General features: G+C 53.4%; 1 protein-coding gene and 1 pseudogene across 2 annotated transcripts; both read right to left on the bottom strand.

Annotated features, from left to right (window-relative positions):
- Nucleotides 1–1,108: 1,108 nt before the first annotated feature.
- Nucleotides 1,109–5,749, bottom strand: LOC309407256 (dimethylaniline monooxygenase [N-oxide-forming] 2-like; annotated as a pseudogene). Its single transcript has 5 exons — nt 5,181–5,749; nt 4,794–4,964; nt 4,556–4,716; nt 2,609–2,681; nt 1,109–1,226 (listed from the first exon to the last, which is right to left on the bottom strand). The product of its transcript is annotated as a dimethylaniline monooxygenase [N-oxide-forming] 2-like (transcript).
- A 10,313-nt stretch (nt 5,750–16,062) lies between these two features.
- LOC309407210 (flavin-containing monooxygenase 3-like) lies at nt 16,063–22,917 on the bottom strand (the record flags this gene model as incomplete). Its single annotated transcript, XM_082002679.1, has 8 exons — nt 16,063–16,659; nt 17,337–17,409; nt 17,869–18,227; nt 18,356–18,555; nt 18,696–18,838; nt 19,724–19,886; nt 20,794–20,982; nt 22,786–22,917. The coding sequence occupies 8 exons, from the start codon at nt 22,915–22,917 to the stop codon at nt 16,320–16,322; spliced, it is 1,599 nt and encodes a 532-aa protein (XP_081858805.1). The 3' UTR covers nt 16,063–16,319.
- Between the last annotated feature and the right edge of the window lie 1,735 nt (nt 22,918–24,652).

The raw sequence follows: 24,652 nt of genomic DNA, 5'->3' as shown, positions 1-24,652 counted from the left end.
GCAGACGGCATGGATGGGGGATACGGTGCACAGCGCAGCCTAATTTTTGGTGGTCGAAGAAAGCCCTTGCAGCCCCAGGGGGGGTGCCCGCGGCACCTGCTGGCACGGCCCCAGCCCGGGCACGGGACCCCCCAGCTCTTCCCATGCACAGGGGGAGGTGATGAGGCAGCGGCCCGCAGCCCGCTCTTGCCACAGCCCGTGAAATTTTATTGATCAAATTCTCTCTGTGCACAAAATGAAGCTCCGGGATTGTCCGGTGGCAGGGAGCGCAGGGGAGCGGAGCGGGGAGCGCTCAGCCCCGGTGGGGTACCAGCCCCGGGCCCAGGGGTGACAAACCGCTGCAGCCAGGGCCCTTTCGCTAGAAAGATGCACCAATTCAACACAAACTGGGATTTTTGGGTGATAGGGTTTAAGGTTGCAAGAAGAGACAGCCGGACCTGCTTACCCAGCCCAGATAACCGCTTGCTGGACTAAAGACCCCAGTTCCTGCATGATTTGGGGCAGGGCTGGGCACCTGTGCTCCTTTCCCTCTGTGACACCCAAAGCCATTTTTGCTAGTCTTGCCCTTGCTGTGTCCTGGCCAGTGTGGTCCAGGCACGGCCATGCCACAGAGCCGTGCTCTGCTCAAGGCAGCAGGCAGGAGAGCAGCAGAGGGGCAATAAATGCCGGTGCCGGGGGGAGGCTGCATCCCCGGCAAATCAGGTCTGCAAAGCTGTGCTTGGGGGTGAGCTGGAGCAGAAAGAGGTTTGTGCTGTTGGTTAAAGTTTTAAGTTTGTTACAACCTGATGAAATACCTTTCCCCCTGCCCTGTGGCACTCTGTGGAACTGTGTCTGACCTGAGATAACATCCCCAAGGACAAGAAAAAAACCTAAACAGGCTCTAAAATCTACTGGAAACAAAAAATCAGGGCAGCCAGGAGCAGGAGAAATCCCACCACAGTCAGGAGAGAAGGGCAGGAGCTGGAGGAGCAGGCAGGGACTTGCCTTCTTGTGGGCTTCAGGGTCCAGTTCCACTGGGCATAGGTGGCCCAGCGTGCTCCTTCCCAGCGCCCAGGGTCCCCCAGCTCGTGCTGGTGGGGGGTACAGGGGCCAAAGTGGTGAGGGCCACTCAGGGGTATCTGCCGAGCAGCCCCAGCACGCTGGGCTTGACGCCGATGAAGGTGGTGAGCTTGTCCAGATAGACCAGGCAGTCGGTTTTGAGGACTTCGTCAAAGGACAGACTGCACCTTAATGAATTGGAGAAGAAAAAGAGTTGGGAGAAGGATTGGTGTCAGCGGGGCTGAGAGGAACTGGAGGTCAGAGCCTCTGCATCTGAACGCAGCTGGGTTCCTCTTAGGAAAGGACTGGGAGTACGTGCAGTGGGAACCAGGGTCTTTCCAGGCCCGAATCCTGCCCATGACACAGCACGTGTAAAGTGGTGCTGGCTCTGGTACACACCTTTCTCACGTGCATCAGTTGGTCCTTCACTTCATCACCCACAAGCTGTATCTGGACACCTTCTCATTGCTTTTGTGGACCTTTTCTAAAAGTTTGTCAAACCAATTTCATTTTCAGCTTTCTTGGTGTTTTTTTAAAAAAATACTTTCTATTTCTTAGACTAGATATTAGGAAAATTTTCTTTACTGAGAGAATGGTCAAACACTGGAACAGGCTGCCCAGGGAGGTGGTGGCGTCACCATCACTGGAAGTGTTCAAAAAATGTGTGGACATGGCACTTTGGGACATGGTTTAGTGGGCTTCGTGTGGGTTGATGGTTGGACTTGATGATCTTAGAGGACTTTTCCAACCTTAATGATTCTGTGATTCCCTTTGCTCTCTGCAGAAGAGTCAAGTGCAGCATGAGAAAGGCGGCACCCTTTAGTTTCCCTCACATTCATTTCCACTAGGTATTGCAAAAATGTGTGATGAATTGAAGAATTTCTTCCAGTTCACGTTTCCTGCAGAATTCACCACTTTCCATCAGCTTCAGCTGTTTAGCCTTGTATTATACAGAAATTGTTCTGTGCAATTCTGTATTTCACCGCTCTATATCTTTTCTACTATAACAATCTAGATGAAACATGGATTAATATATTGCCTAGTTTCCTGGTTTTATCTCATTCATTTGCTATTAATTCTCAGCCTGTGATTTGACCTTTTGCCTTCCCATGAACTATGTGCCGATGTGCTGAGACACCTATTCACAGTGATTCAGATGCCCGTGCTGAGAGGTGAGACAATTTGTACCTACACCTCGGGTTGGCTTTTTTTTTTTCCCCCCTGCTGAATTGCTTTGCATTTATGACCATTCATTTCTCTGCCATTTTGTCTCTCAGTCTCTGGGGACCCTGGCACACTTCCCCAACTCCCAAGCAAACTTCAGTCTCGACTACCCTGAATTAATTTCTTCCTGTCATCAACAGGCAAAATATCAGCATCAAATCAAAGGTTACGTTGGCTCAACACAAGTGAATGCACTGGGGTGGCTGGACCTGGGCATCCCTCCCTTGCCTCAGCTGTATGTGCAGGGAGCAGCCGCAGAGTGTGAGCTGTGTTGCTGCCCCCCCCCCAAACTCCAGGGGCTTTTCAATCCACCAAAAAACCTTTGAGGCTCCAGGCACTGGTTTACCTTCGCACTTGGTTTTTCTTCTTCTCGTTTACTTCCTTCTCCACGACAGACTGAGGAGGCAACCGACACAAGCCTAGAAAAGAGCAGAGCGTCCTGCAGAGTTTAACTCCTGGGGGGACCTGGGAACTCATTCAGCAACACAAAACGTGGGAAGCTCTTCCCCGGGAGGGCAGGAAATCCTCATTGCTGGATTTAGCTCAGCGGTGGCAATTCATCCCTGCAACAATGTCACTCTGCCCCACAGCCTGACTGACTTGCGGACATCTTCTGCCTTCTTCATCTGTTCACTCAATAACTCTTTAAACCACCTCTTTTCAGAGCTGATCCATGCTTTAAGCCTCCCTCCTCCTCTTTTCCCAGGGAGCCTCGTGAGGAAAACTGCTCTGGTCCTTCTCGATCTTTTCCAGCATGCTCCATCTCACACCACCTAAGGGGTCTACAGCTCATCTTCTCCTGCTGGGCTACAGACTCCCCACTCGAGATCACCCCAGTCTGGGTGCTGTTTGCTGCATTGGTTGCTGGAGATCTCCCGCCTGCCTGCAGCACGAGCCCTGTGACACTGCATGGGATGGGAGCCACCAAGAAGTACCTCTTCTCTGGTTGAAGGCCATAGTTTTCATGCCTGAACCACTGGCTCATGCTGTAGTTAATTAAACCTTCCATGAGAGCGGTTGGGGGAGCTGTTTCTGATCAAGCTCATAAGGTGAGTGTTGACAACCATGTCCCGTGGGTATGCGTGGTCAAACACACGGCTGAGCACCCAGGTGCCTCAGCCAGTGCAGTCACCTGGGAGAGAGTGGAGAATCAACAATTCGGGTGATCAACTTGCTGCTTTGCCTTTACAAAGTGACCCCCGAGGGGCACAGCGCAGAGCACTACACAACGAAAAAGTAGCAGCAGCACCTTTAAGGTCTCCTGGCAGCTGGAGATGGAGGTGAAACAGGAAAGAAGAGAACCATCAGCTTGCTTTCAGGGTAGGTTTTTGACCAAGAAATATGGGTTCAGGAATACTGTTTGGACACCTTGCAGGACGATCCCTATGGTGATGGCAAACTGAGCTATTGCCCACAGCATCGCCTTCCCTGCACCCCTGGGGTGGCTGGGCACCTTCATGGCTATGTAGCTGGCTTCCACTAAGATCTCCACTCCCAAATTACCCATGCCGACCATGAGGACATGCTTCCCCTGACGCACATCAGGATGCTTCTATTGTTGGCTGTGAAAGTACTGGCCTTGAAACCCCTTGATGCCTTGGGGAAAAAGAAACAAAGCTTTTAATTACTTGAGCATTTGTGGTTTTTGTCGGGAGAACTGGCGTAGAAACAATCCAGACGGCAAGTGCAAGGAAGTACAATCAGGGGCCTTCCATCCCACGCACACGGACTTGGTGCTTCCTCTCCCAAATGGGGTCTCACACGCGCCTGCACGGCAGTGAGCAGGGACACATGTGCTGGGTGGGACTTGGAAGACAGTTATGTGCAAGAGTTGTGCTGGTGCAGTCTCAGGAGTCAGCCTTCATGAGATGGGGACGCAAAGGTTCGGCAAAGCCAGTAAACCTCTTCTCCTGTCCTGCAAGCAGCTTCAGAAGCACTTGATAACGTGGATGACAAGACAACCCTCTCTATGCTGACAGCTGGGGAGATTCATCACAGCAGTGGTGAATACAACCCTGTCAAAGATGATGGAGCTTCACTGAGAGGACCTTGTCCCATCTTGCATACTGTGTGGACAGTTTCTCCAAGGCTAAACCGTCCTACCTTGGAAGTTTCCTCTGAAGCGACCAGTCCCTGCAAAGACAAAGCTGCTGCAGCATGAGGATGTATTGCTGCTCATGCCAGGAGGTTTGAAAAGCAGAAGCAAGAGAAGGAAGGAAGCCTTTTCCCTGAGGAACCACTGACGCTTCTCCCCCCAGCCCCTGGAAGCAGGTAACCACAGGCAGCCGCGTACCGTACCAGGAAAACGGTGCAGGGGAACGACGGCTCAGTTGCCACTTGCAAACCATAACGGCACGAAAGGTGTGAGACATCTGCTTCCCGTCCACCTCCGTGACCACGTCCCGCTGGCCCGTGGTGGCAGTCAGGGCATTTCCTGACACTGGCGACGGTGGTCTGAAACATGGAAGCCAAGCGGCATCACCACCGGCACCTGGCGGGAGTGGGGCAGTGCCGCGGCACCCATCGCTCACCCCAAACTGGATGTACTTCCAGAGGCTGAAGTGCTCGGTGTAGTGCTGGAGGTAGTCTAGGAGCTGGGCGTTGGGCAGGAACACCGGGAAGTCCTCGGGGAGAATGCCGACATCTCCTTCGAGGTGTTGCTGATGACTGACGGGTAGAGGCCGGCCAGCCTCGACGTGCTCCTGCCATGGCACCCGGGGACGCATCAGCCCTGTGCCCCGGGGTAGGGACCGTCCCCCCAGGCCCCTTCCCCTGGTCTCGGGGAGCACGGCTGGGAGAGGGCAGCACCCAGAAAGCTCTCGCACCCTTCCCCACCCACTGGAGCTCAGCTTGACCCGCTCCCCAGCCTGCAAAGCCGCCGCTCCTGCAGGAAGGGGGGACAGGCGCCGCCGGCCCACCGAGTAGCACCGAGCCCACCGATGTCCCGGCTCCGCCTGAAGCAGGTGGGCTCCAACCCCTCTTCCAGGCAGCACTTGGTGGCCATCGGCCCGCTGACGCCCGCGCCTGCCACCAGCACGCTCATCCCTGCTGTCTCCGCTGGGCACCCGGGCTGCGAACGGGGCTTAGCCTGGGAGAGGGTCACCACCCTCTCGGGCAGCAGCTGCCAGCATACCCTCTATAGGGGATTTACCTATATGTCACCCTCAAACCTTCATCCCCTTTACCAGCATTCTGGGCTCTTAGTTTACGAGTTCGATTAAATGACTTTTAATCTTCGCGTTGTCCAAATTTAAAAAAAAAATACATAAATCCATCCACTCTCACAGCGCGCTCGCCAGGCTGCTTTCAAAACCCTGCAGTTCTCATTTACAAGTTGTGTTTAAACTATCCCTCCTTATCAGTCTTGCAAATATCTGTATTTTATCTTTGGAGATCTGCCCCTGCCTTTCCTAGAAAAGGAAACAAAACTTGCACCGGGACTGTTCAGCCTCCGCATCACCGACGCTGGTCTTGTCAGGGAGGGATGGAAAGGCTTCGCAGCCCCCCGGGGACACTCACCTCCCAGCCTTGGCCGCCCGTGCTCCGTCCCGCCGCCGCCATGGCGAGAGCCCCTCCTTGCTCCCGATTTATCGGCGAGACACGCGGCGCTTTGGCAGAGGCAGGGGAGGCTGGGGGGCTCCCCCGCCCCGGCACAGCCACCCCACTCCCACGGCGGTTGCGCACCCCAGGTTTGCAGCGCGAGGAGCGGCTGGAGTCTCCTGCTGTCGTGCGAGGTGAGCTGGACAGCCCGGCTGAGGGTCCCTAAAGGGGATCGAGTGGGTGGGAGACAGCGGAGCGGTCCGGATGCATCCCGCAGCTGCGCCAGGAGGACCCACGTGTGCGGGGGCGGCTCCAGCTGTGGGATGTTGTCACTTGCCTCTTGGCTGCCTTCCAAAAGGGAGCCAAAGCGGCCGATGGACAGCAGGTTTCTGCAGGACTTTGCACCCAGGGTACCTTCCCAAAAGGAAAAAAAAAAAAAAAGAGCTGGTTTTGCGGTCGCTGCTCACGGAGGCTGCTGTGCCATCAGCCGCACGCTCAGCCGTCCACACCAGTGGCTGGCAGGAGGCTTCCCATGCAAACTGGGAGAGCGTGAAATGGCCAGCGTAGCTAGGTCCTAAACGCAACGCAAGTGGAAACATTAGCGGGACATAGCGCCCGCCCAGGTACCTCCCAGGGGTAACTGATCACAAATTTGCTATCAGCTCTTTAAGCTGTTTGAATAACCAAGGAGGCTGCGAGGGAGGGGGACAAAAACGCATCTGAGGTCTGCAGAACAGAGGGTGGTAAATAAAGCTGCTCCATCCAACAGAGACATCTGCTCAGAGCCCGCGTTCAAAGCCGCAGAGGCATGAGATGGCCCAGTAGCTGGCAGCTGAAACGAGAAGTGGAAATAAGATGCACGTTGGTAACGAGGCAGGCAACAAGCCGTAGGAAAAATCTGCTGAGCTTTGTGCCGGACCCAGGCACTTGAACAAAACACATTTGGTTTGCAGAGGGACAGGACTCACCACCCCGGTGCTGGGGCACAGCCACGAGCGCGGCAGCCTGGGCTGCCACTCGTCTGCAGCACCCATGAGGAAACATCACCCCACTCGGGCTTCTCCTGCCCCAGGATTTCCCACCGCCTCTGCCCAGTGCCCGGCTCCCGGGTATGGCCCCATCACGTTGGGAGCGTGTGCCTGCTCTGGGGCTGGCTGTGCCAGCCACGCTCCGGCGCAGCTCCGTGAGCCACGTGCTCGCAGGGGCTGGAGCCCATGAAATCAAACTTCGGATCAAGAGTCAGATTTTGCTCTCCCAGGCCAGTGGGACGCAGTTACTGAGGCGAATGGGCAGCAAGCCTCACGCATCTTGGACGCTGTTGGGGTTTGCGCAGGCTACGTCTCCCAGCCCTCCCTCCCACTGGACTCTTCTCCAGATGCACAAAACCTTGCACCTGCAAAGACGCTTGCCAGCGCTCAGCAAAAAAAGAGTAGGCAATGCACAAAGGCAAATATTTTGTTCTTTATGTGCTGCTGCTGGGTTTCCCAGCAGACATCCAATTGACTCGCGGTTAGAGGGACGCTGCAGCGGCTTCCCAGGAGCGGTGTTAGTGCCTTTGGGAGGGCAGTTCAGGCAAGCTTGTCTAGAAGAACAAGTTTTGTTTTGTCGTGGATGAGTTACCTGCATAGAAATGGGACCGGATGCCTTCACTGCAGCTGCTCACCTCAGTGGTGGCTTCAGCCATCCCTGATGGAGGATCTGGTCCGGAGCCTGTGGAGAACGGGAGGGAGCAAGTGTTGCCGCATGAGTCTAGGGTAGAAACACCTCCAAAGCCCCAGTGCCCTGGGATTAAATCTCACTTTCCTGCAAGCTGCCTCAGATCTGTGGTGTTCCCCTCTCCAAATACCCCTGCGATGGTCCGGACTAGGTACGCAGAACATAAAGTGTTAGTGGAGATGGGCAGTGAGGTAGGAGGGAGGCAATTACTGTAATTACGCACGTGCACACGCATGCCCAGGGTGCTGAAAAGCCCTTGGAAACCAACAGGGAACTTCTGCTTGTTTTACTCGCCTCTGCTGCTGGCACAGCAGGGAATGGCATCCTGGTCCCCGTGCTCTGCCATGCCCGCTTGGCAGGCACACCCCGGATCCCCCTCTCCAGGGACAGCCTGTGCAGAGCAGAGAGGAGCGAGCACATCGCGGGGGTTTAACATGTTCTCAGGGCTGAAAGCAGCCTTCATGGCCTGGCGTTTAAGCAGAGCACCTCTTGGTACCCGTGGGCCAGTCCCCCTGAATTCCTGTCCTTGTGAAGATGGGAATGGACACGGCCGCAGAGGTCCCTGTCCCCCTTTCAGACCCCGTCGGGTCGGGGGTGAAGTGGGACCCTGCCATCGCACACACAAACTGCTGGGGAAACAGGCTTTGGCCGAGGTGGAGGGGGTGTGAGGCCAAGTGAAGGGCACATAATTCGGGGAACCATTTTACCACCTTCCCTCTGCCCCGCCTGGGTCACCAAGCGGCTGGGTTTATCCACATCCTCGCATGCCGAGACACAAGCCTCGTTAGATGCCGGGGGTGTACTGGTCATGGGGGCCCATGGGGAGAGCCAGGAGCCGTAAATAACCGGTGGTAGCTCAGGGGAGCACCAGGAACGGGGTGCTCGCGCGCCCGCCTGCCGGCGAGCCCCTTCTCCCCTTGAGGAACAAACCTCGCTGGCACCGTGCCACAAGCCTGGGCCCTGCAACAGGCTTTTTATCCTTAAACTAGAGGGAAGGAGAAACTTAACATATCCATTTAGTCCTAATCAGATGGGAAAGGCACCATCTCTGCAAGAGTCCATCACCAGTTTTATCATCTCCATTTAAAATAACACTTTTAAGCCGAGGAGGGACAAATCTACGTACAGACAAGTCTTAGTGCAGCCCGCTTTGCTGTCTTCTAGGCTGGTGTCAGCAGCTTTTGATGTGTGTCATGGTGAAGGGAGACAAGAAAAAGAAAAAAAAGTGACATTTCTCGTTAAGCCAGTCCCTAAGCAAAGCAGGGTGCTCACCACCGAGCAGCCGCTGCTGCCACAAAGGTTCAGGAGCTGACGGGATGTGGGGTCTGGGCTCATCAGTGAAACTCTTAATTTTCCCCTCTCCATTATTATTGCTGCCTCCCCTTACTGACCAGAAGGGTTAATAATAACCATTTTTAATAACCATTTCTTTACTGCACATAGTTGTGAGGCTGCCCCAAAGGTGGCTGTTGCCTCCCACTGCTTCCCGCGAGGCTGCGGGACACGGCGATCCATGGGGTGAACGGAAGATGCGAGCAGCTGCTGGTGGAAAAACACATTTCCCACTGCCCCATTTCTTAGAGCCTGGATTTTGTCTCTGAAAAAAATTGCTCATGCTTTGGCCCCAAGGCCAAAAGGCAATTTCCTGCTTAAAAAAAAAAAAAAAACAAACAAAAAACCCAAACCCCACAAAACAAAAAGAAAACACAAAACTTCTACCCCAAGCATCAGGACAGTTTTCCTACTCACTTCACTATTTCCAGCACATAGAGGGCACTGAAGCACTGCCGCAAGCAGCGACAGACGCTGGCAGGGCGCTTCTCTTTCTTTGCACTCGGATCTAGGTACCTTCAACATCTTAAGCTCTTCTTGAAACCTCAGAAGAGGCATCACCGTTAAGGAGACCCAAAGGATGTGGTGGAACAGACACTCTCCCTATGGGAGAGGGATTTACTTGCTAGGCAAGGAGGTCCCTGCATGGAGGGCACAGGTGTTTTACTCCAACCCACTTGGCGAAGTTTAACCTGATTTAATAATAAGTCGCTGTGTTTTCCAGGCATGTAGCCTGCGGAATTTGTCAAGGAGAAGCTGCTTGTTCAACCTGTTGCCTCCTGTTGCATTAGTGAAGCCAGGAGAGCTGCAGTTTTAAAATTCTTGCGTTTGGAGGTATAAAAATGTACAATTAAGAGTTTTCCCAGACAACTACTCAAAAATCTTCAGAAGAACAACCCTGATGGACACATACACCCTCCCTTGCTCATCATGTCTTTGTAGCAGGACTCAAAGCAGATGAACACATACCCTCCAAGTGCCATAGAAGATACACCCAGATAACATGCAGCACTAGGAAGGGCTTTAGACCCTCCTCACAATTTCTGAGACAAACCTCAAGGGTTTGGGGTCTGTCTCTGTCATTTCACAGGTAATAAAACATAACGACTGAAGAGACGGTCAGAGCAAATGGGAGTTACATTTAAGGAAACTTGTAAGCAAATCATCATAAGGAAGAGCTGCCTGGAGAGGACAGGGTTAAAACACGCACATCCCGACCAGAAGACGCCTTCCTACCACAACCAGGTGAAGTCATCTGTCAGCCTTCAAGTGTTTTCAAAAACGCCATCAGCACAGTTTCCTTTCTGTAAATATTGACCATGCTCCAGGGCAGGCAGTTCAAATGCTTTCAATTCCTGCCACCTCTCTGAGAGCATCTCCAGCGGAGGCATTCCCGTCCCCTGGAATGAGGGCACGGCAGCTCTCTTAATTCAGGCAGAGATGTGCTCCTGCGCCACCCCAGTCTCCCACCTAAAAGCACAAAAGTGCTCCTATTTCCAGAAATTTTATATATTTTTTTAAGAGGACAAACCCCTGAACACTAAGCAAGTTGCTACTCTCAGACGTACCTTGCTGAGGAGCCAGCACCGGCGCCGTGGAGCTGTATTAGCTCACATCAGCTGGCAGGTCTTCTTTCACCTCCCATAGCTTCACCAGACCCTAGGAGACAGGTTAGGGAAGGGCCTCAGGAAGATCTGACCCATCTTTTTCTCCAAAGCAGTTCTAACTGACATTTACCACCTTGTTTCCTTCACCTGTTTTAAAAATCCCTGGTGATGGAGACTCCAGCACCTCCCACACAACCTCATACTTGCCTTTGGAGTGGCCATCAAGTTTTACTTTTATCTCTACAGCAGAGAGAAGCTGACAACATTGGGAGATAATTGAGGAGGATTTGCAGCATCACCTCTCCATCAGTTTCCATGGGAACTTTCCAGATTGAATTGGTAGAGGAGCATTGACTGGCTCATGCCCTGGCTTGCTAAGTGGTCTCAGAAGCTGCTGAGTACTCATAGGTGGTCCTGGGGCTGCTCAGCACCACTGAAGATTAGCCCTGCTGGCTAGTGTTTCCTATTTATATTTTAGAAATTATTTTCCAAGAAGAAATTGTTCTGCAAGGGACGGAGGCTTGGATAATTTCTCCGAGACCTTCACCAAGCTGGAAGGAGAAGGGACACATTCATCTTGGGGGAGGTGGAAAGAAAAAAGCCTGGGATCTCCGGTCTGTACATTGTGGGTCTGGGAATAGGAGTGGTGACATGTGGAATAATCAATAGCTGCTCCTAATGAATATCTTGCTCTGAATCAGACCTGGGACAGGCAAATCCTAAGCCCAGCCACCCCGTATCTGCCTTTTCTAAAGCAATACTGGCTTTCCAGTGCTTCCTCCTGACTTCCAGTCCTCACTTTTTCCAAAGGACTCCCATGGTTTTGTTCAGGTTGCAAAATATGCAATCAGTTCCACAATACACCACCACCACCTTTTTTCTCTGGAAGGCTTAGTGTCCAGAGCGTAAATAATGGGTTGGTCAGGAGTGGAGACAAGACTTCCCTCCTGTCCTGTCTTCCTAGCGATCAGCTCCTTTGTCCCATGTGCTCAGAAATATCTGTAGTGCGGGACCGGACCACAGTCCTCGTGGTGAAATGACCTGTTTGTAACACATCAATCACAAAACACAACAAAATTCATGATAGCAAATGCATAATAAAAATATTTTTCCCTCTTATCTAAAGGGAAAGCATGGCCTGAAGCGGTATTGGTCTGCAGAGCATGTAAAACCAGGGTTGCTGTGCTCTGTGTTTCACAATAATTCTGATAATGACCGCTGTACCCCTTTGTCCCAAAGACATTTTGGAAGATTACAGCATTGCAAAACAGTGTTAGCTCCAACAGGTGACCTTGGGGCCTATAGAAAGACACCACCAGGACTGACTGCCTGGCAGGGACCATTCCTTCTGCTCTGGGGAGGTCCACCTGCTCCTTGGCCTCTGGGGAGAGCCCCACCACCACGTCTGATCCCAAATTCCCTACACCAAATGCCAAAATGGTCTTCTCTTTGCATCCCTCAGGAGTCTTGTGGAAATATTGTCCCTTGAACTTCTCAATACCTGCAAGGAGAAGAGATGGAAGGAGTGTCCAGGGCTTCAGGAGCTTTGAACTGCAATATTCAGCACAACTTTGGATACAACCTGAAATCCCAGGATGTTGGGACCCAGACTTTGGTAGTGGTGACATGGCAGATTATATATATTGAGTCAGGAGACAGAGGAAAGGTGGGTGAAGCCAGGGCTGAGCTCAGGGGTCCATTTCATAGCTGGCTTCGGGACCACTGCATTACAGAGCTGCCTTTGCCTGGGCTCAGACGGTTCAAGAGAAACACATCCACCCTTGAAAAAAAATGAGCTACGAGAAGTGAATGAAAGCAGTAAACACAAGTTTTCAGGAAAGCACGTAAATAGCCTGTGAGAACTATTGAAACATCGTCTTGCTGCTGAGACAGCAGAAATGGGAGCTGCTCTTTGCTAGGTGTTGCAAAAGGCCCAGGTTATTTTTTGGCAGATATCAAAGGCTGGCTAGAGGAGGGGAGCCAGGAACTTGCGCTCCTCCGCGACCGCTCTCCTGCCAAATGCAGCGTCACGCAGTGACGGGACCAGCTCAGAAACACATCGCCCCTCACCACCCTCCTCTCCCCCAGATAAAGACCCCAAGCTCGGAAACCATCTCCCAGCTCCCCGTTCCCCAACGCCACGCGCAGGACTCGCACAACACTGTTGCTGCGAAACGGCAGGGAATGACATGGAAAAAAAAAGCTGGGATTACAAACAGCCTTTTTGCAGTAAACCCAGACGGTGACCCCTGCCCTGCCCACCGGCTGGGATTTTGCCGGCGTCTCCGGCAACGGGCTGCAGCAGGGACTGAGCTGGCGAGGAAGTGGGGAAGCAGCTACAGCCGCTCTCTTTTTGCAGCCATTCCTTCAAGGGTTAGGTGGGCTCTTCTGGAGAAGCGCGTGAGCAGCGTGGAAACTCATCTGGGGACCACGGGTCTGCGTTGCCTGCCTCCTGCGCCGGCTCCCCGTCACAGCCGTGTGGTCTCCAGGGATATCATCAGTTCTGGGCTTTACCGATGAAACCAGAAACACAAGCGCCAACAGCCGTGACTTATTTTCAAAGGTCTAAGACTCGTTCTGTGAGGCGTAAGGGAGGAATAATCCAACAGCAGTGAATCATCCATCTTGTGCCACACGGCATTTGTGTCAACGGCCAAGGACAGCTACCGTAGCCTGCCCCGCAGTGTTGGATGGGGCACCGAGGTGTTGGAAGGGGATAGTTCTGGATGAGCGTTTGGGCTGTTCCTCTGCTTTTCCCCAGACCATGCGGGATGGTGCCTTTCCAAGCCTCCAAGCAAACCTCCATTTGCTTCCAGCCAAAGCCAAGCTGAAAGCTTTGGTGTCAGCCCCTCCAGCGGGGCACAGGCTGCGTCCCAGGCACTGGCAGCTCTGGATGGCTGTGGACAGGCCAGCCGCCTCCCCGGCTTCCCACCTTACAGCTGCTCAGCTGGTATTGCTCTGGAAATAACTTCCCCGTCTGGTACATCTGTAGCTTGTTAACCCTGCTCCTAGACATGTGCCTCTAGCAGCACCCTATAAACAGCTTTCACCTCAGATGGACTCCAGCAGGACATATGGATGTATATGTTGACTGATACCAACCATCACAGCATCAAAAAGGGCCCGTTCCTCGTCCCCGTTAGTTTTGGTGACAACAACCCACTGGTGGGCGGTTGAGAAGTCCTGATGACCATAGTCTGAAAGGAAAGCAGAGCAAATGCATCGATACGTGGGTCCCTATACACCGCAGGATGCCAGAAACAGGCAGAGCTGGGTGCTCAGTTGTGCTTTCCCATCCTCACTTGCCCTAAAATAGCCGGGCCAGCTGCGAGCACGGAGGACGGAGACCCTGGCCCCAGTGGCATGGCGCGTGGGGGAGCAGGCGAGCGATGCTGTTGCCTCCCATGGTTTGAGCAAGCTCTGGGCCATGGGAGGCAGGCTGGGCTGGCAAACTGGTCCTTGCGAGGTGGAACGCTTGCTCCAGCAAACCAAAACCAATTGCTGTGGTGTTTGGTCCGCGGGACGCTGTGTAGCTTCACTTGATCTTCCCCCAGCAGCCAGCCTCAGCGTTGGCATCCCCAAGGCATCCAGCAGTAGCAATGTCATGAGATGCTGGCTAAAATTATGGCTTTTTGGAGCAAACTGGTGATGGCTGAAAGTATCATGGGTGGTTACTGGTTTTTGCATGTGTAAAATAATTGTTCAAATAGCAGAGGAAGGTGGAAACTGGTGTAAAAGGAAACAAGGGACGCAGGTCTCTGCTCTGCAAAGGGCTGCCCCACGGTGTCCCTGTTTGGAGGGACGCTCTTGTGTTTGGGGTTTGGGGCTGGGGTGGGTTTGCACACATGAGAACAGCTGCAGAACAGAGGAGTTAGTTAAAAACCAGCAGCTGGGTACCGTTTCCCCGTGATCCCCCGGCCAGCAGTAATGCCCTGCAACCTGCCCAGGAAAGAGCGGTGCAGCTGGCGTGCGCTCAGCAGTGCAGACACAGGCCGTGACCTCATGTCTGAAAATGATGAGGTCATTCCACCCATTTTGCAGATGTAAGCCAGCCACGGAGAGCCCTTGTGACAGCCTGGGCCACGTCCATTTACTGACCACACCTGGGGAAGAGGGGCTGCCCTGCCAGCACCCCACAAACCCTCTTCTTTCGTTCCCTGACATCACCCCTGCTTGCCCCCTTGGTGCCCTCAAACCTCCCCAGTGCATCCCACAGCTCCCAGTGCCGACAGCTGCCTTTTCTCTCACATAGCCCGGTACTTTGCCTTCCAAAAGGGAAGGGCTCCCGGTGCCCATCGCGTTCGGTGTGGGTCCTGCCAGCACCCTGCGGCTCAGCACCGGGCAAGCAGTGACGTTCCCCGCCACCGCGGTCCGGGTCCGGGTCCGAGCTGGCTGACAAGGCTGCCGTCATCAGCTGGAAAGAAAAATCACACCGATACGCTGCGCACAGCTTGTTAGTTGCAAGAGAATTAAAAAAAGACGATGAGATGATGCCACTATATTTTTATTCGTGATTGTTTTTGAGATGGTGGGTACATCTGAGTTTTTCTGTGTTGGACCACGGGTCGTAGGAAAGGTTTGCGTCCCACCACGGGTTACGCGTCATTTGGACTGGGAGAAATAAGAGCAGGCAAACGCCTTCATCCCCTGGCAGGAGGAAGCGTGTTAGCAGAGCACTCGGGCAGAGGCGCAGAAAAGGAAACAGCAGGCATCCTGTAGTCTCACTTCCAGGGCTGAGGCTCACAGCAGTGATATGATTTTGCATTTACGCGGTGCCTTTCATAAAACCGTGGAGCATTTTGCAAAGCTGTAAGGTATCGCTGTACGGAGGAGAAAAGCCGAGATGCCTGCAGCTGCCCGGGGGCAGAGCGCTTCCCGGGGAGCACCGAAATTACACCACGGGCCGGTTCCACCTCTGGCTGAGGGACACAAAGAAAAAGCCCGCAGGATCTGGCCACGCCAGGAATTCGGCAGCTCGCCAGGATCAGTTCAGCTCCTCCCCCCTTGCTCAGGTGAGGGTGAACCTTGGAGGCTTTGTCCCACCCGGAGTGGGCACATCCCCGTCACCCCTGGACAAACCTCGGGGGTGGCCACAGAGAGGAGCGAGCCAAGGTGCGGGTGCTGCGGGGCTGGTGATGCCTGGTGGGAAGCGAAGCGGCTCGGGGAGGGATCTCTCCAAGGATGCTCTCTCCCTGGCCACACAGCTCTGGCTGGGCTGGGCATTTTGGCTGGCAGACACGGTTCGTCTCAGCTTTCAGAGGCTCACACACTCCAGCAAAGTCCAGATGTTGTTCTGAGAGCTGGTGGGCCGTTTATTTATATACCAGAGTATTCCTCTCGATATTTTCATCTGAATTTTTTTCATTTGGGCACCTTTTCCCACTGGAGAAAAATGTGGATGTTTTTCTTTACTTGTTACAACAATTATTTTTCAGAAGGGCCAGTTCAGGCAAGCTCGTTTGAGCCAGAGCACAAGCTCCACACCAGAACTCTTCTCGGAAAACCAAGCACGCTTGAGTTTTCCACCGGAAAAAGAGACAGTAGACAAGAGATATTCAAAGACGTGTGGCAATGCACCACTACTTGAACACATTTAGAGGGTTAAAATAACCAGAATTACTTACTGGGGCTGGTATTTACACTCTTTCATAGCCCCAGCTGGGAAACCTCCCAAATTTACCAGGTGTTGAGATTGCACCTGATTTATTGATGCCATTTTTTAGGGATTTTTGGCAAATTATTTTTGGGGTAACGAGCAGGGCAGCAGCACACATTGCCCAGCGGGCGAAAGCATCCCACGCACGCACACCACTCGGTGCTCCCGCACCCCTCCCCATCCTCGCCACATCCCTCCGGGGTCCCCTAGCAGTAAAGGGCGGCGAGGAGGAGGAAGAGCGGGAGGAAGAGCACCGCCAGCATGGCCAGGCAGGGGAAGGCGGCGGGGGCGGCAGGGGTGACGCGCGTCTGCGTGGTCCGCAGCGTTCGGTCCCACTGGGTGAGGATGGCTTTTCTGGCCCCGCTCCATTTCCCTGGGCCCATCAGCCGAAACTGGTAGGGACTGCAGGGGCCGAAGAAGACCTCCAGGGCCAGCCGCGGGTCCGTCAGCAGGAGCTTCAGCACGTTGGGCTTCACGCCGATGACTGAGGCCAGCTCATCCATGTAGGTGACATAATCCATCTGCAGCGTGGTGCTGCTCCCATACCTTCGGAGGAAAAGAGGAGAGGAAAAGAGGGGCTGCTTTAGGTTCCCCCCCCCGCCTTTTTTTTTTTCCTTTTATTTGTTCTTATTTTTTTTTTCTTTAAGCACAGCGCAAGCAGTCTGTCCTCTGCTCTCCCCCACCAAACCTGGGGAGCAGAGCTGGCTGGGAGCCACAGCTCCAGGGGACGTGCATCTTTGCTGCTGTAAGTGGAGGAATCTGGCTCGCAAGAAAACATTGCATTTTGCAACTTCCTACAATGCAACGGTTTCTAAAAACAAAAGAAAACACTGCTTGGGCCAGGTTCAGCTTTCACCAGTTATATTCATATTTTTAAAGCATTGCTTCACTATAATATCATATACACTCAGAGAAGGGGAAAGCAAGGCACTGCCATGGACTTTATGAAACAAAAAGGTGTCACTTTGAAGAATAATGATGGAAATGTTCTATTTCTGCTGGGGCCTCACCCTGACTGTATGTGAATGAGAAATGCTTTTTCAGCCTAATAACGCTCAGTGATGACAAATGAGCATTTTCTGACCGGAAATCTTTCCATCACAAGTTTCCCACCCCAATTTGCCTGATTCAGGCCTCTGCAGTGCCTGTATCCAGCCCATTTGGGGCTGAGATGATGGCAGGGCTCTTCTGCCAGCACAGGGAGTCCCATGAGCTGCGCTTACCACTTGAGCTTCTTCCCCATCTTCTCATCAATGTCATCCATCATCTCACTGACGGGGGGGAGCGTGCACTGTCCTGGAAAGAGCAGGAAGAGCATTGGCAAAAGGAAGTGATGCCCAGGAGATCCATGCTGCAGCACATGGGGTTTGCAGGGATCATCTGAGCCCTTGGGTGCCTCTCTTCCCTTTGGTGTCAAGAATTGGGCTTGGGTCAAGCTTGGGTGTTGAGGATGTGACAACATTGGCTCCCCTGTCCTTAAACGTGTGCAGTGATGCCCAAGAGGCTCTTCAGCCCCACCACAGGGGCTTCACTGATAGCTGCAGTGGACTGAAAAGTGACCTGCTCCCACAGTGAAGAGCACCTCATTACATGGAGAACCCATTATTGGTATATTTACTGGCCAAACTCCGTTGTATTCCTCATCACTCAGGCACTGTCCTGTTTTTCAGTTTGAGCCTGCCCATTGCTGCTGGGAAATGATACTTCCCATTAACAGAAAATAGATCTTCACCCAGCACATGTCCATCCACCTACCCTGAAACACCTTGACTGCCCAGCGGCACTGTAGGTCCACTGTTGGGATGATGGATCCAAGAGACTGGACCAGCCCAATGACTGCTATGGTTTGCTTCTCAAGCTGAGGAGGGAGGATGCCTTTGTAGAGGGTGACCTGATTGTCCCTGCTTTTGATGATGGAATCATCCTCCATGAAGGGGTAGGAGTAGCTGTAACCAGTGGCAAAGACTACCACATCAACGTCATCCTGCACAGTCCCATCTTGGAACAAGATGGACGTTTCTCTGAACTCCTTCACATTCGGCTTCATCACCACCACGCCACAGGCAATGCGGCTCGGGAGGTCATCGTTGAACACCGGCTCCTTGCGGGAGGTTCTGCAAGGGCAAAAATGGTGGGACTGTCACAGAGGTGGCTTCTGCTGCTGGCCCAGGCCAGGCACGGTGCAGCCCTGTCCAGAACCAGCACCCCTGGGGGGTTTGGGGATGGGTGGCCCTGTGTGTACCTGTTCAGTGGCATGAGGCCAAAATTCTCATGCTTGAAGAACCGGTTCATGCCTCTGACATACAGCCAGTCGCTGAGCACCCTGGGGAGGATGTTCCCCAGCCAGGTCCGGAAACGAGTGATGACCAGCATGTCCCAGGGGTAGCCTTTGTCCCAGACGCGGCTCATCACCCAGGACCCACTTCGGGAGCTCAGGTAGACCTGGGGGGACAGCCAGGCAGGGGTGAGCTGCCCCCGTGATGGCTGTGAGCCCCCAGGGCTATCTCACAGAGGTGGTGACACGTGCTCGAGCAGATGGGGACTCTCCCCTTTCCTAGTGGCTCTGGTGTAGGTCCCTGTACCTGCGATGCCACAGTGCTGAGCTCCACGGCAATGTCGCAGCCGGAGTTGCCCAAGCCTATCACCAGCACGTTCTTCCCTCTGAACTTCTCCGGCTCCTTGTAATCTCGGCTGTGGAGGTAGTGGCCTTTAAACTTCTGTATTCCTGGGGAGGAGAACAGAGTGGGATGTAATTCACCCCAGGAATGAAAAGGAGAGGCTGTGCTGGCCTTGGGATCTCCCCTTCCTGCAGACCCTGCTGGAGCATCCCTCTGAGTGTTCCTCACGGTAGCAGTTGTCTCCTGCACACAGAGGGACACTGCAAACCCGTAGTCGGATCGGATTTGTCTCTGGCTTCATTCAAGATTTAAAGAGTATGCAAGCACCAGATACCTTTGTACATTTCAGTACCCCAAAAGGGTACTACTGCAACCCCAACATCGCCCCGAGGCACATGGACAGCCGCACTCCATCCCCTCGGTGTGGCTTTACATCCCTGCGGTAGTGAGCAACAGGGAAGCAGCTTTTATTTTAAAGGAGAAGATGGCAAAGGACCCGAGGGGAGTTTTCCTGACCAGTCCCATTGCCTCAAGCCAACATCCTCCAAACAGACACCCAGCACCAAGTATTTCTTGCCAGAGAGAAAGTTTTTCCCAGTAATGTGCCTGTACACAGAGAGGCAAAGGCTGTCAGGAAACGCACATGACATTTATACTAGAAATCATGGGAAAATGCCAAAAACAGTGTTTTACAAAATCCGTTCATGAAAAATCTTCTGTTAAAGCAAATGTCATGAAATAATTTTTTTCTGGGAAAGATTAGCATTGTCTTTAGTAGAAAATCCCTGCTTTGATACATTTCAGATACTGAGTCTTTTTTCTTAAAAAAACAGGTTTTGATTTCCTGAATGGATCCCATCCCCGAAAATATTGCTCTCAAGGAAAACACTCTTTTTAATGCTGAAAAGGCATTGTTTGCAGGGGCAAACATTGCAATGGAAGGTATTTGCCCATCTGCGTCCTGGGGGGTGAATTACACAAGCGCAGCTTACCTGGGAAGTGGGCGAGAGGAAGGTTTGGGTAGACGTGGTGCCCAGAACAAACCATAACAGCATCAAAAATTGCCTTCTCTTCCTTCCCGTCTCTCTGGGTCACCACCTCCCACTTCCCCGTCACAGAAAAGTCAGGGCATTTTTTAACCTTGGTGACCTTGGTCTTAAAGGAAAGAAAGAAAGAAAGAGATCAGTGGGTGGCCGCAGAACGGACCGAGGGGTTTAGTGAGTCAGTGGGATTCAGAGGTCCCGGGGAGCCCGGGACATGTTCGCCCCTGCGATTTTGTGCTGGCAGCTCTGGGGAGTGCACAGAGAGGGGAGCTGACAGGACCTGCTGTCCTGGTTTCAGCCAGGGTAGAGTTAATTTTCTTCATAGAAGCTAGCGTGAGGCTATGTTTTGGATTTGGGATGAAAAAATGTTGATAAGGTGCTGATGTTTTGAGTTGTTGCTAAGTAGTCAAGGACGGTCCAGCTTCTCATGCTGGCCTGCAGCGAGCAGGCTGGGGGTGCCCGGGGAGCTGGGAGGGGACACAGTTGGGACAGCTGACCCAGGCTGGCCAAAGAGATATTCCCTACCATATAACGTCATGCTTGATATATAAAGCTGGGACGAAGAAGAAGGAAGGGGTGGAGGGACGTTCGGAGTTATGGCGTCTGTCTTCCCAAGAAACCATTACACGTGACAGAGCCCTGCTTCCCTGGAGGTGGCTGAACCCCTGCCTGCCCATGGGGAGTGGTGAACAAATTCCTTGTTTTGCTTTGCTTGCGTGCGCGGCTTTTGCTTTACTTATTAAACTGTCTTTATCTCAAACCATGAGTTTCCTCACTTTTACTCTTCCAATTCTCTCCCCCTTGCCACCGTGGGGGAGTGAGCGAGCAGCTGTGTGGTGCGTAGTTGCTGGCTGGGGCTAAACCACGACACCTGCTTTAACAAAATCAGGAGGTTTTTACCCTGTAATATTTTCTCCCAGGATTTTCCCTGTGGCAGGGAGACCCCAGCTCCGAGTCCATGTCCCTCCCACCCAGGTACCCCTGCTACTCGCTGCCCTTCTCCACTCCGGGTTTTTTACCTTGAACTGTATGTGCCGGAGGAGGTCAAAGTGCTCGGCGTACTTGCAGATGTACTGCTGGAGCCTGGTGTTGTGCATGTAGTTGGGGTGGTCATCGGGGAAGGGGAAGTCGGGGTAACACATCATCTCTTTACAGGAGTTGGTGAAGACTGTGCGGTAGATGCTGGCTCTGCCTTCCTCTGCCTGGTCCTGGAGGGAGAGGAGCATGGACATGTCCCGTTTGGGGGGAACATAACCCCTGCCTGTCCTGAAGCCCTGCACCAACTCCGTCAGATACCATCACCTCCTGGCAAAAGCCATCAAGTGCAATAACCAAACAACCCCCTGTGAGCACAGAAGCATCCTAAAAGGTTGGGAGGAGGGTTTGCATGGCCCAAGGCATTTAGGAGATGGTTACATGTGCATCTGCCAGGGAAAGTGGAAACTTCAGGGGAAGGGAGCGTTGTGGAAGGACCATGCCAAAGCCTCTCCAGTGCAGGTCCAGAAAGCATCAGGACATCAGGTGTGATATAGCTACACACATGCACATGCAAAATATCACAGGAGACGAGTAACGTGGGACCTCCCTGTGCCCAGCTTCCTCCTGGTCTGCCTGTAAGGCTTCCAAAATCCTGCAGGTGCTCCCAGACATCGCTCCCCTGTGTCTTGGTGATTGCACAAGCGAAGGCAGGAGCCTGGCCGGGCGTTTGCTTTGGCGCAGCAGCTCGGCTGCCTGTGCTTTATGCAGCCACGGGGCAGGTCTGGCCGGGGACGTGGAGGACGGAGGCTGGTGCCCACCACAAGCAATGCCCGTGCCAGCCAACCAGTGTCCCGCCGATATCTCGAAGGGCAGGACGTGGGGATCTGCTGAAATCCTTAAAACCACCATGCATGCAGTGGGGCCCATGCTGGCCTGGTCCCGTCCTGCCCAAAATGGCCAACCCTGTACATCGTCCTGTCCCCATCGGGGGGGCACCTGCTATGGCTGCCCTGACACTTGGCACTTAACAGCACAAAACACAGGTGATGCGTTTCCCTTTCCTGATGGCTTTGATGCCAGGACAGAGCTGGGAAAATTGCAGTGAGGTTTCTGCTCTGTAAAATTCGTATTTGGGTTGGCCAAATGGTTACCAACTCCCAATAAAAAATAAAACACATCCAAAAACAGAAACCAGATAAGGAGCTTAAGTGTTTTTGACTTTTCCCCTCAATGGTGATATTCTGCTCTGAAGTTCTCCATTATGAATATCAAAAAGTATTGCCAAACTTTCTGGAGGAATTTGCTGGAGCCCTCCCCAGAAAAGACAGAAAACATGTGGTCCATGTTTTAAGATGAATGAAACATTTCAGATCACCCAGAACAAGCTTTCTGCCCCTCTCCTCTGCCCCGGGGTTTAACTCAATGCGGGCTCAAACTAACAGCACCCTGAGCTGCTCCTGCAACTGCGATCACCCCCCAAACCATCCCCTTGGCCCCAGCCTGCCAGCAGGCACATGGCACAAGATGGCTCTGAGTCCAACACCCTAATTATTCGTTCAGGCTCCTTTTTGGCTCCGTGGTGCACGGCCACTATGTAAAAGCAGGCTGAGAGCTGCCCTGAGCAGCAGCGAGTGCTCCCCAAGGTGGGGTGGCTGTTGGTGGCCCTGCAGGGTGACTTTTGCACGGCCTGAAGACCTGCATTTTGGAGCCGTCCCTGTCTCCATGGGCTTGGAGGGGCATGTCTTCAGTGCAGCCCCGGGGGGCCGGCAGCCCCTTAGCTGGGGAGAAGCTGGTGGCTCCCTCTGTCCCCAAAGGAGAAGGGTTGGCAGTTCAGAGGAGACTTGGCTCAGCAAGCCACGGGCCAGCCAGGCTGTCCCCAGGGTCGGGGAGGGGACGTGCGTTGAACCAGCCAAGCCCTCGCGCACGCAGCCATCGGAGCAGAGCAGGTGGGCGCAGGCAGGGTGCAGCCTCCCAGCCCCCAGGGCACAGGGTTCCCCACCCCGCTCTGAAAGCAGGCAGCCAAAGCCACTCACCGTGTAGCGCCAGAGCCCCCCGACGTCCTCGCTCTGCTCGAAGCAGGTAGGCTCCAGCCCCTCTTCTAGGCAGCACTTGATGGCCGCCAGCCCACTGACGCCTGCACCCACCACCGCCACGCGCCGCACCATGCCGTCCTGCCTGCGGGGGAACAGGGCTGTGGCAGAATGGGGACTGGCTGGGCGGGCTCGCCCAGGTGGGTCTGCAGCCCCCCAGCAATGCCCCGTGGGAGTGGGGCTGCCCGCTTCCTCCTCCTCAGCACAACTCCCTCAGCTCCTTAAATAACCCGGGGGGTTTCTTGCTGATCCTTGCTCACCTGCTTCCCACGCAGCCCCCAGGTAGGTGTGTCGGAGTTTTGGGGAGGAAGGGCAGGCTGAGGCTTCCCCCGGGACCCAGGGGCTCTCTCGCGGAGAGGAGCGGTGGCTCAGGAGGAGCTCCCCCAAAAGAGCAAAGCCCTTTTATGCAGCGCTGCGCGGGAGGCAGGGCCAGCGCCGAGGGGCTGTTTCGATGAGTGACTTGCGCTGTTTGAACTTTAGCAGCCCCGGAGCTTGTAACGTGAGGAGGAGCTGTGGGTGCAGAGCTCCTGAATTAGGAAATAAAACGTTGGATTGAAATTATTGCAAGATAGAGCCCAGGGCACTGAGCAGCAGCAGACACCTCTGGTCCACGGGGCAAGCAGCATCTCTCATATGTACACACACACCTCTCCAAAACAGCACGGCGACGCCCGTGTTGTCCAGAGTGTCAGAAAGTTGGAGGGGCTGAAGCTGGGGCAAAGCAGGCGGAGTGGGGCTGCCCCCCTGCAGCTGCAGGGCCCTGGCTGGTCCGGCACACACCCGTGCCCATGGGAATGGGGATCTCTCTTTGTAGGGCCACCAAGGAGACTATCTGGAGGGGATTCATCTGTAGCAAGTAAAGAAATGGAGAAATAAGGAGGCAATTACTGAAATATGGGCGGAATAAAGGTGGTGAGGAGCCGATGACCATTGAGAAGGTTATGTTTTCTATACTACCTTTTCCCCTCGCCTCTGTTGCCCGAGCCAGGCGGTTCCCAGCCACATCATGCAGTGGTCCAGGTTTCCCAAGCACAGGACTTTCCGTGAGTAACTTGCTGACTGAGTTTGCTCTCCCTGCAATCAGTTACTGATGCAGAGCTCCATCTTTTCTTCCAACATTTCCTTACGGCTTCAGTTTCGCTCAATATTAAATGTGGTTTTTTAAATGGCTTTAAGTGACAAGATGGGGCAGCTGATCTCCTTAACCTGGTTGATTTAGGGCCAGAATCAAGGTTTCTGGAGCAAAGGTCTGTAAGTTCATGTGGAGTTTAACTTGTGGTGTTGCCTCAACTCCCCCTCTGAAATAAAAGGAGCAAGCATGTTTCAGAGGACGTCTGCAGGGAAGGGCAAAGCACAGGCAAGTGCTGAGAAGTTTGTCTGCAGATCTCAATCCATCTCCGGACTCTTCATCTAAGTCTCATTGTGCGAGTTCATCCATCAAATCCCTGCCTCCAGACACATCCTGGGGGAGAACGGTTCAGCTGGGAGTATGCCTGTTTGAAAGTTGCTGGAGCCTCTAAAGCTAAGCTGGGCCGTTAATCCATGCTAAATTGTCTTGAAATAAAATAGAGCAGAGAATGCCAGAAAAATGATTGAATAACCAAAGTGAAAAAGAATGAAATCACTAATTTTTCCACTATCTGGCAAATGGGACTTATTACAAGTAAACTGCCAAGCTGGCTTTATGGATTCCCAGCCTAGAGGAGGTGTGGATCCTCTCCTGCAGGACACAACCTGGAGGAAGACTTCCCTTGCTAATTAAAACATTCATTAGAAAACTACACCCAGGAGCGACGCACAGTGAGATAAC

The sequence above is a fragment of the Phaethon aethereus genome (assembly GCF_964289735.1).
Source record: "Phaethon aethereus genome assembly, chromosome: 8".
Classification (NCBI taxonomy): domain Eukaryota; kingdom Metazoa; phylum Chordata; class Aves; order Phaethontiformes; family Phaethontidae; genus Phaethon; species Phaethon aethereus.
The sequence above is the reverse complement of the archived record's forward strand: the minus strand, read 5'-3'. Positions and strand labels throughout refer to the sequence as shown.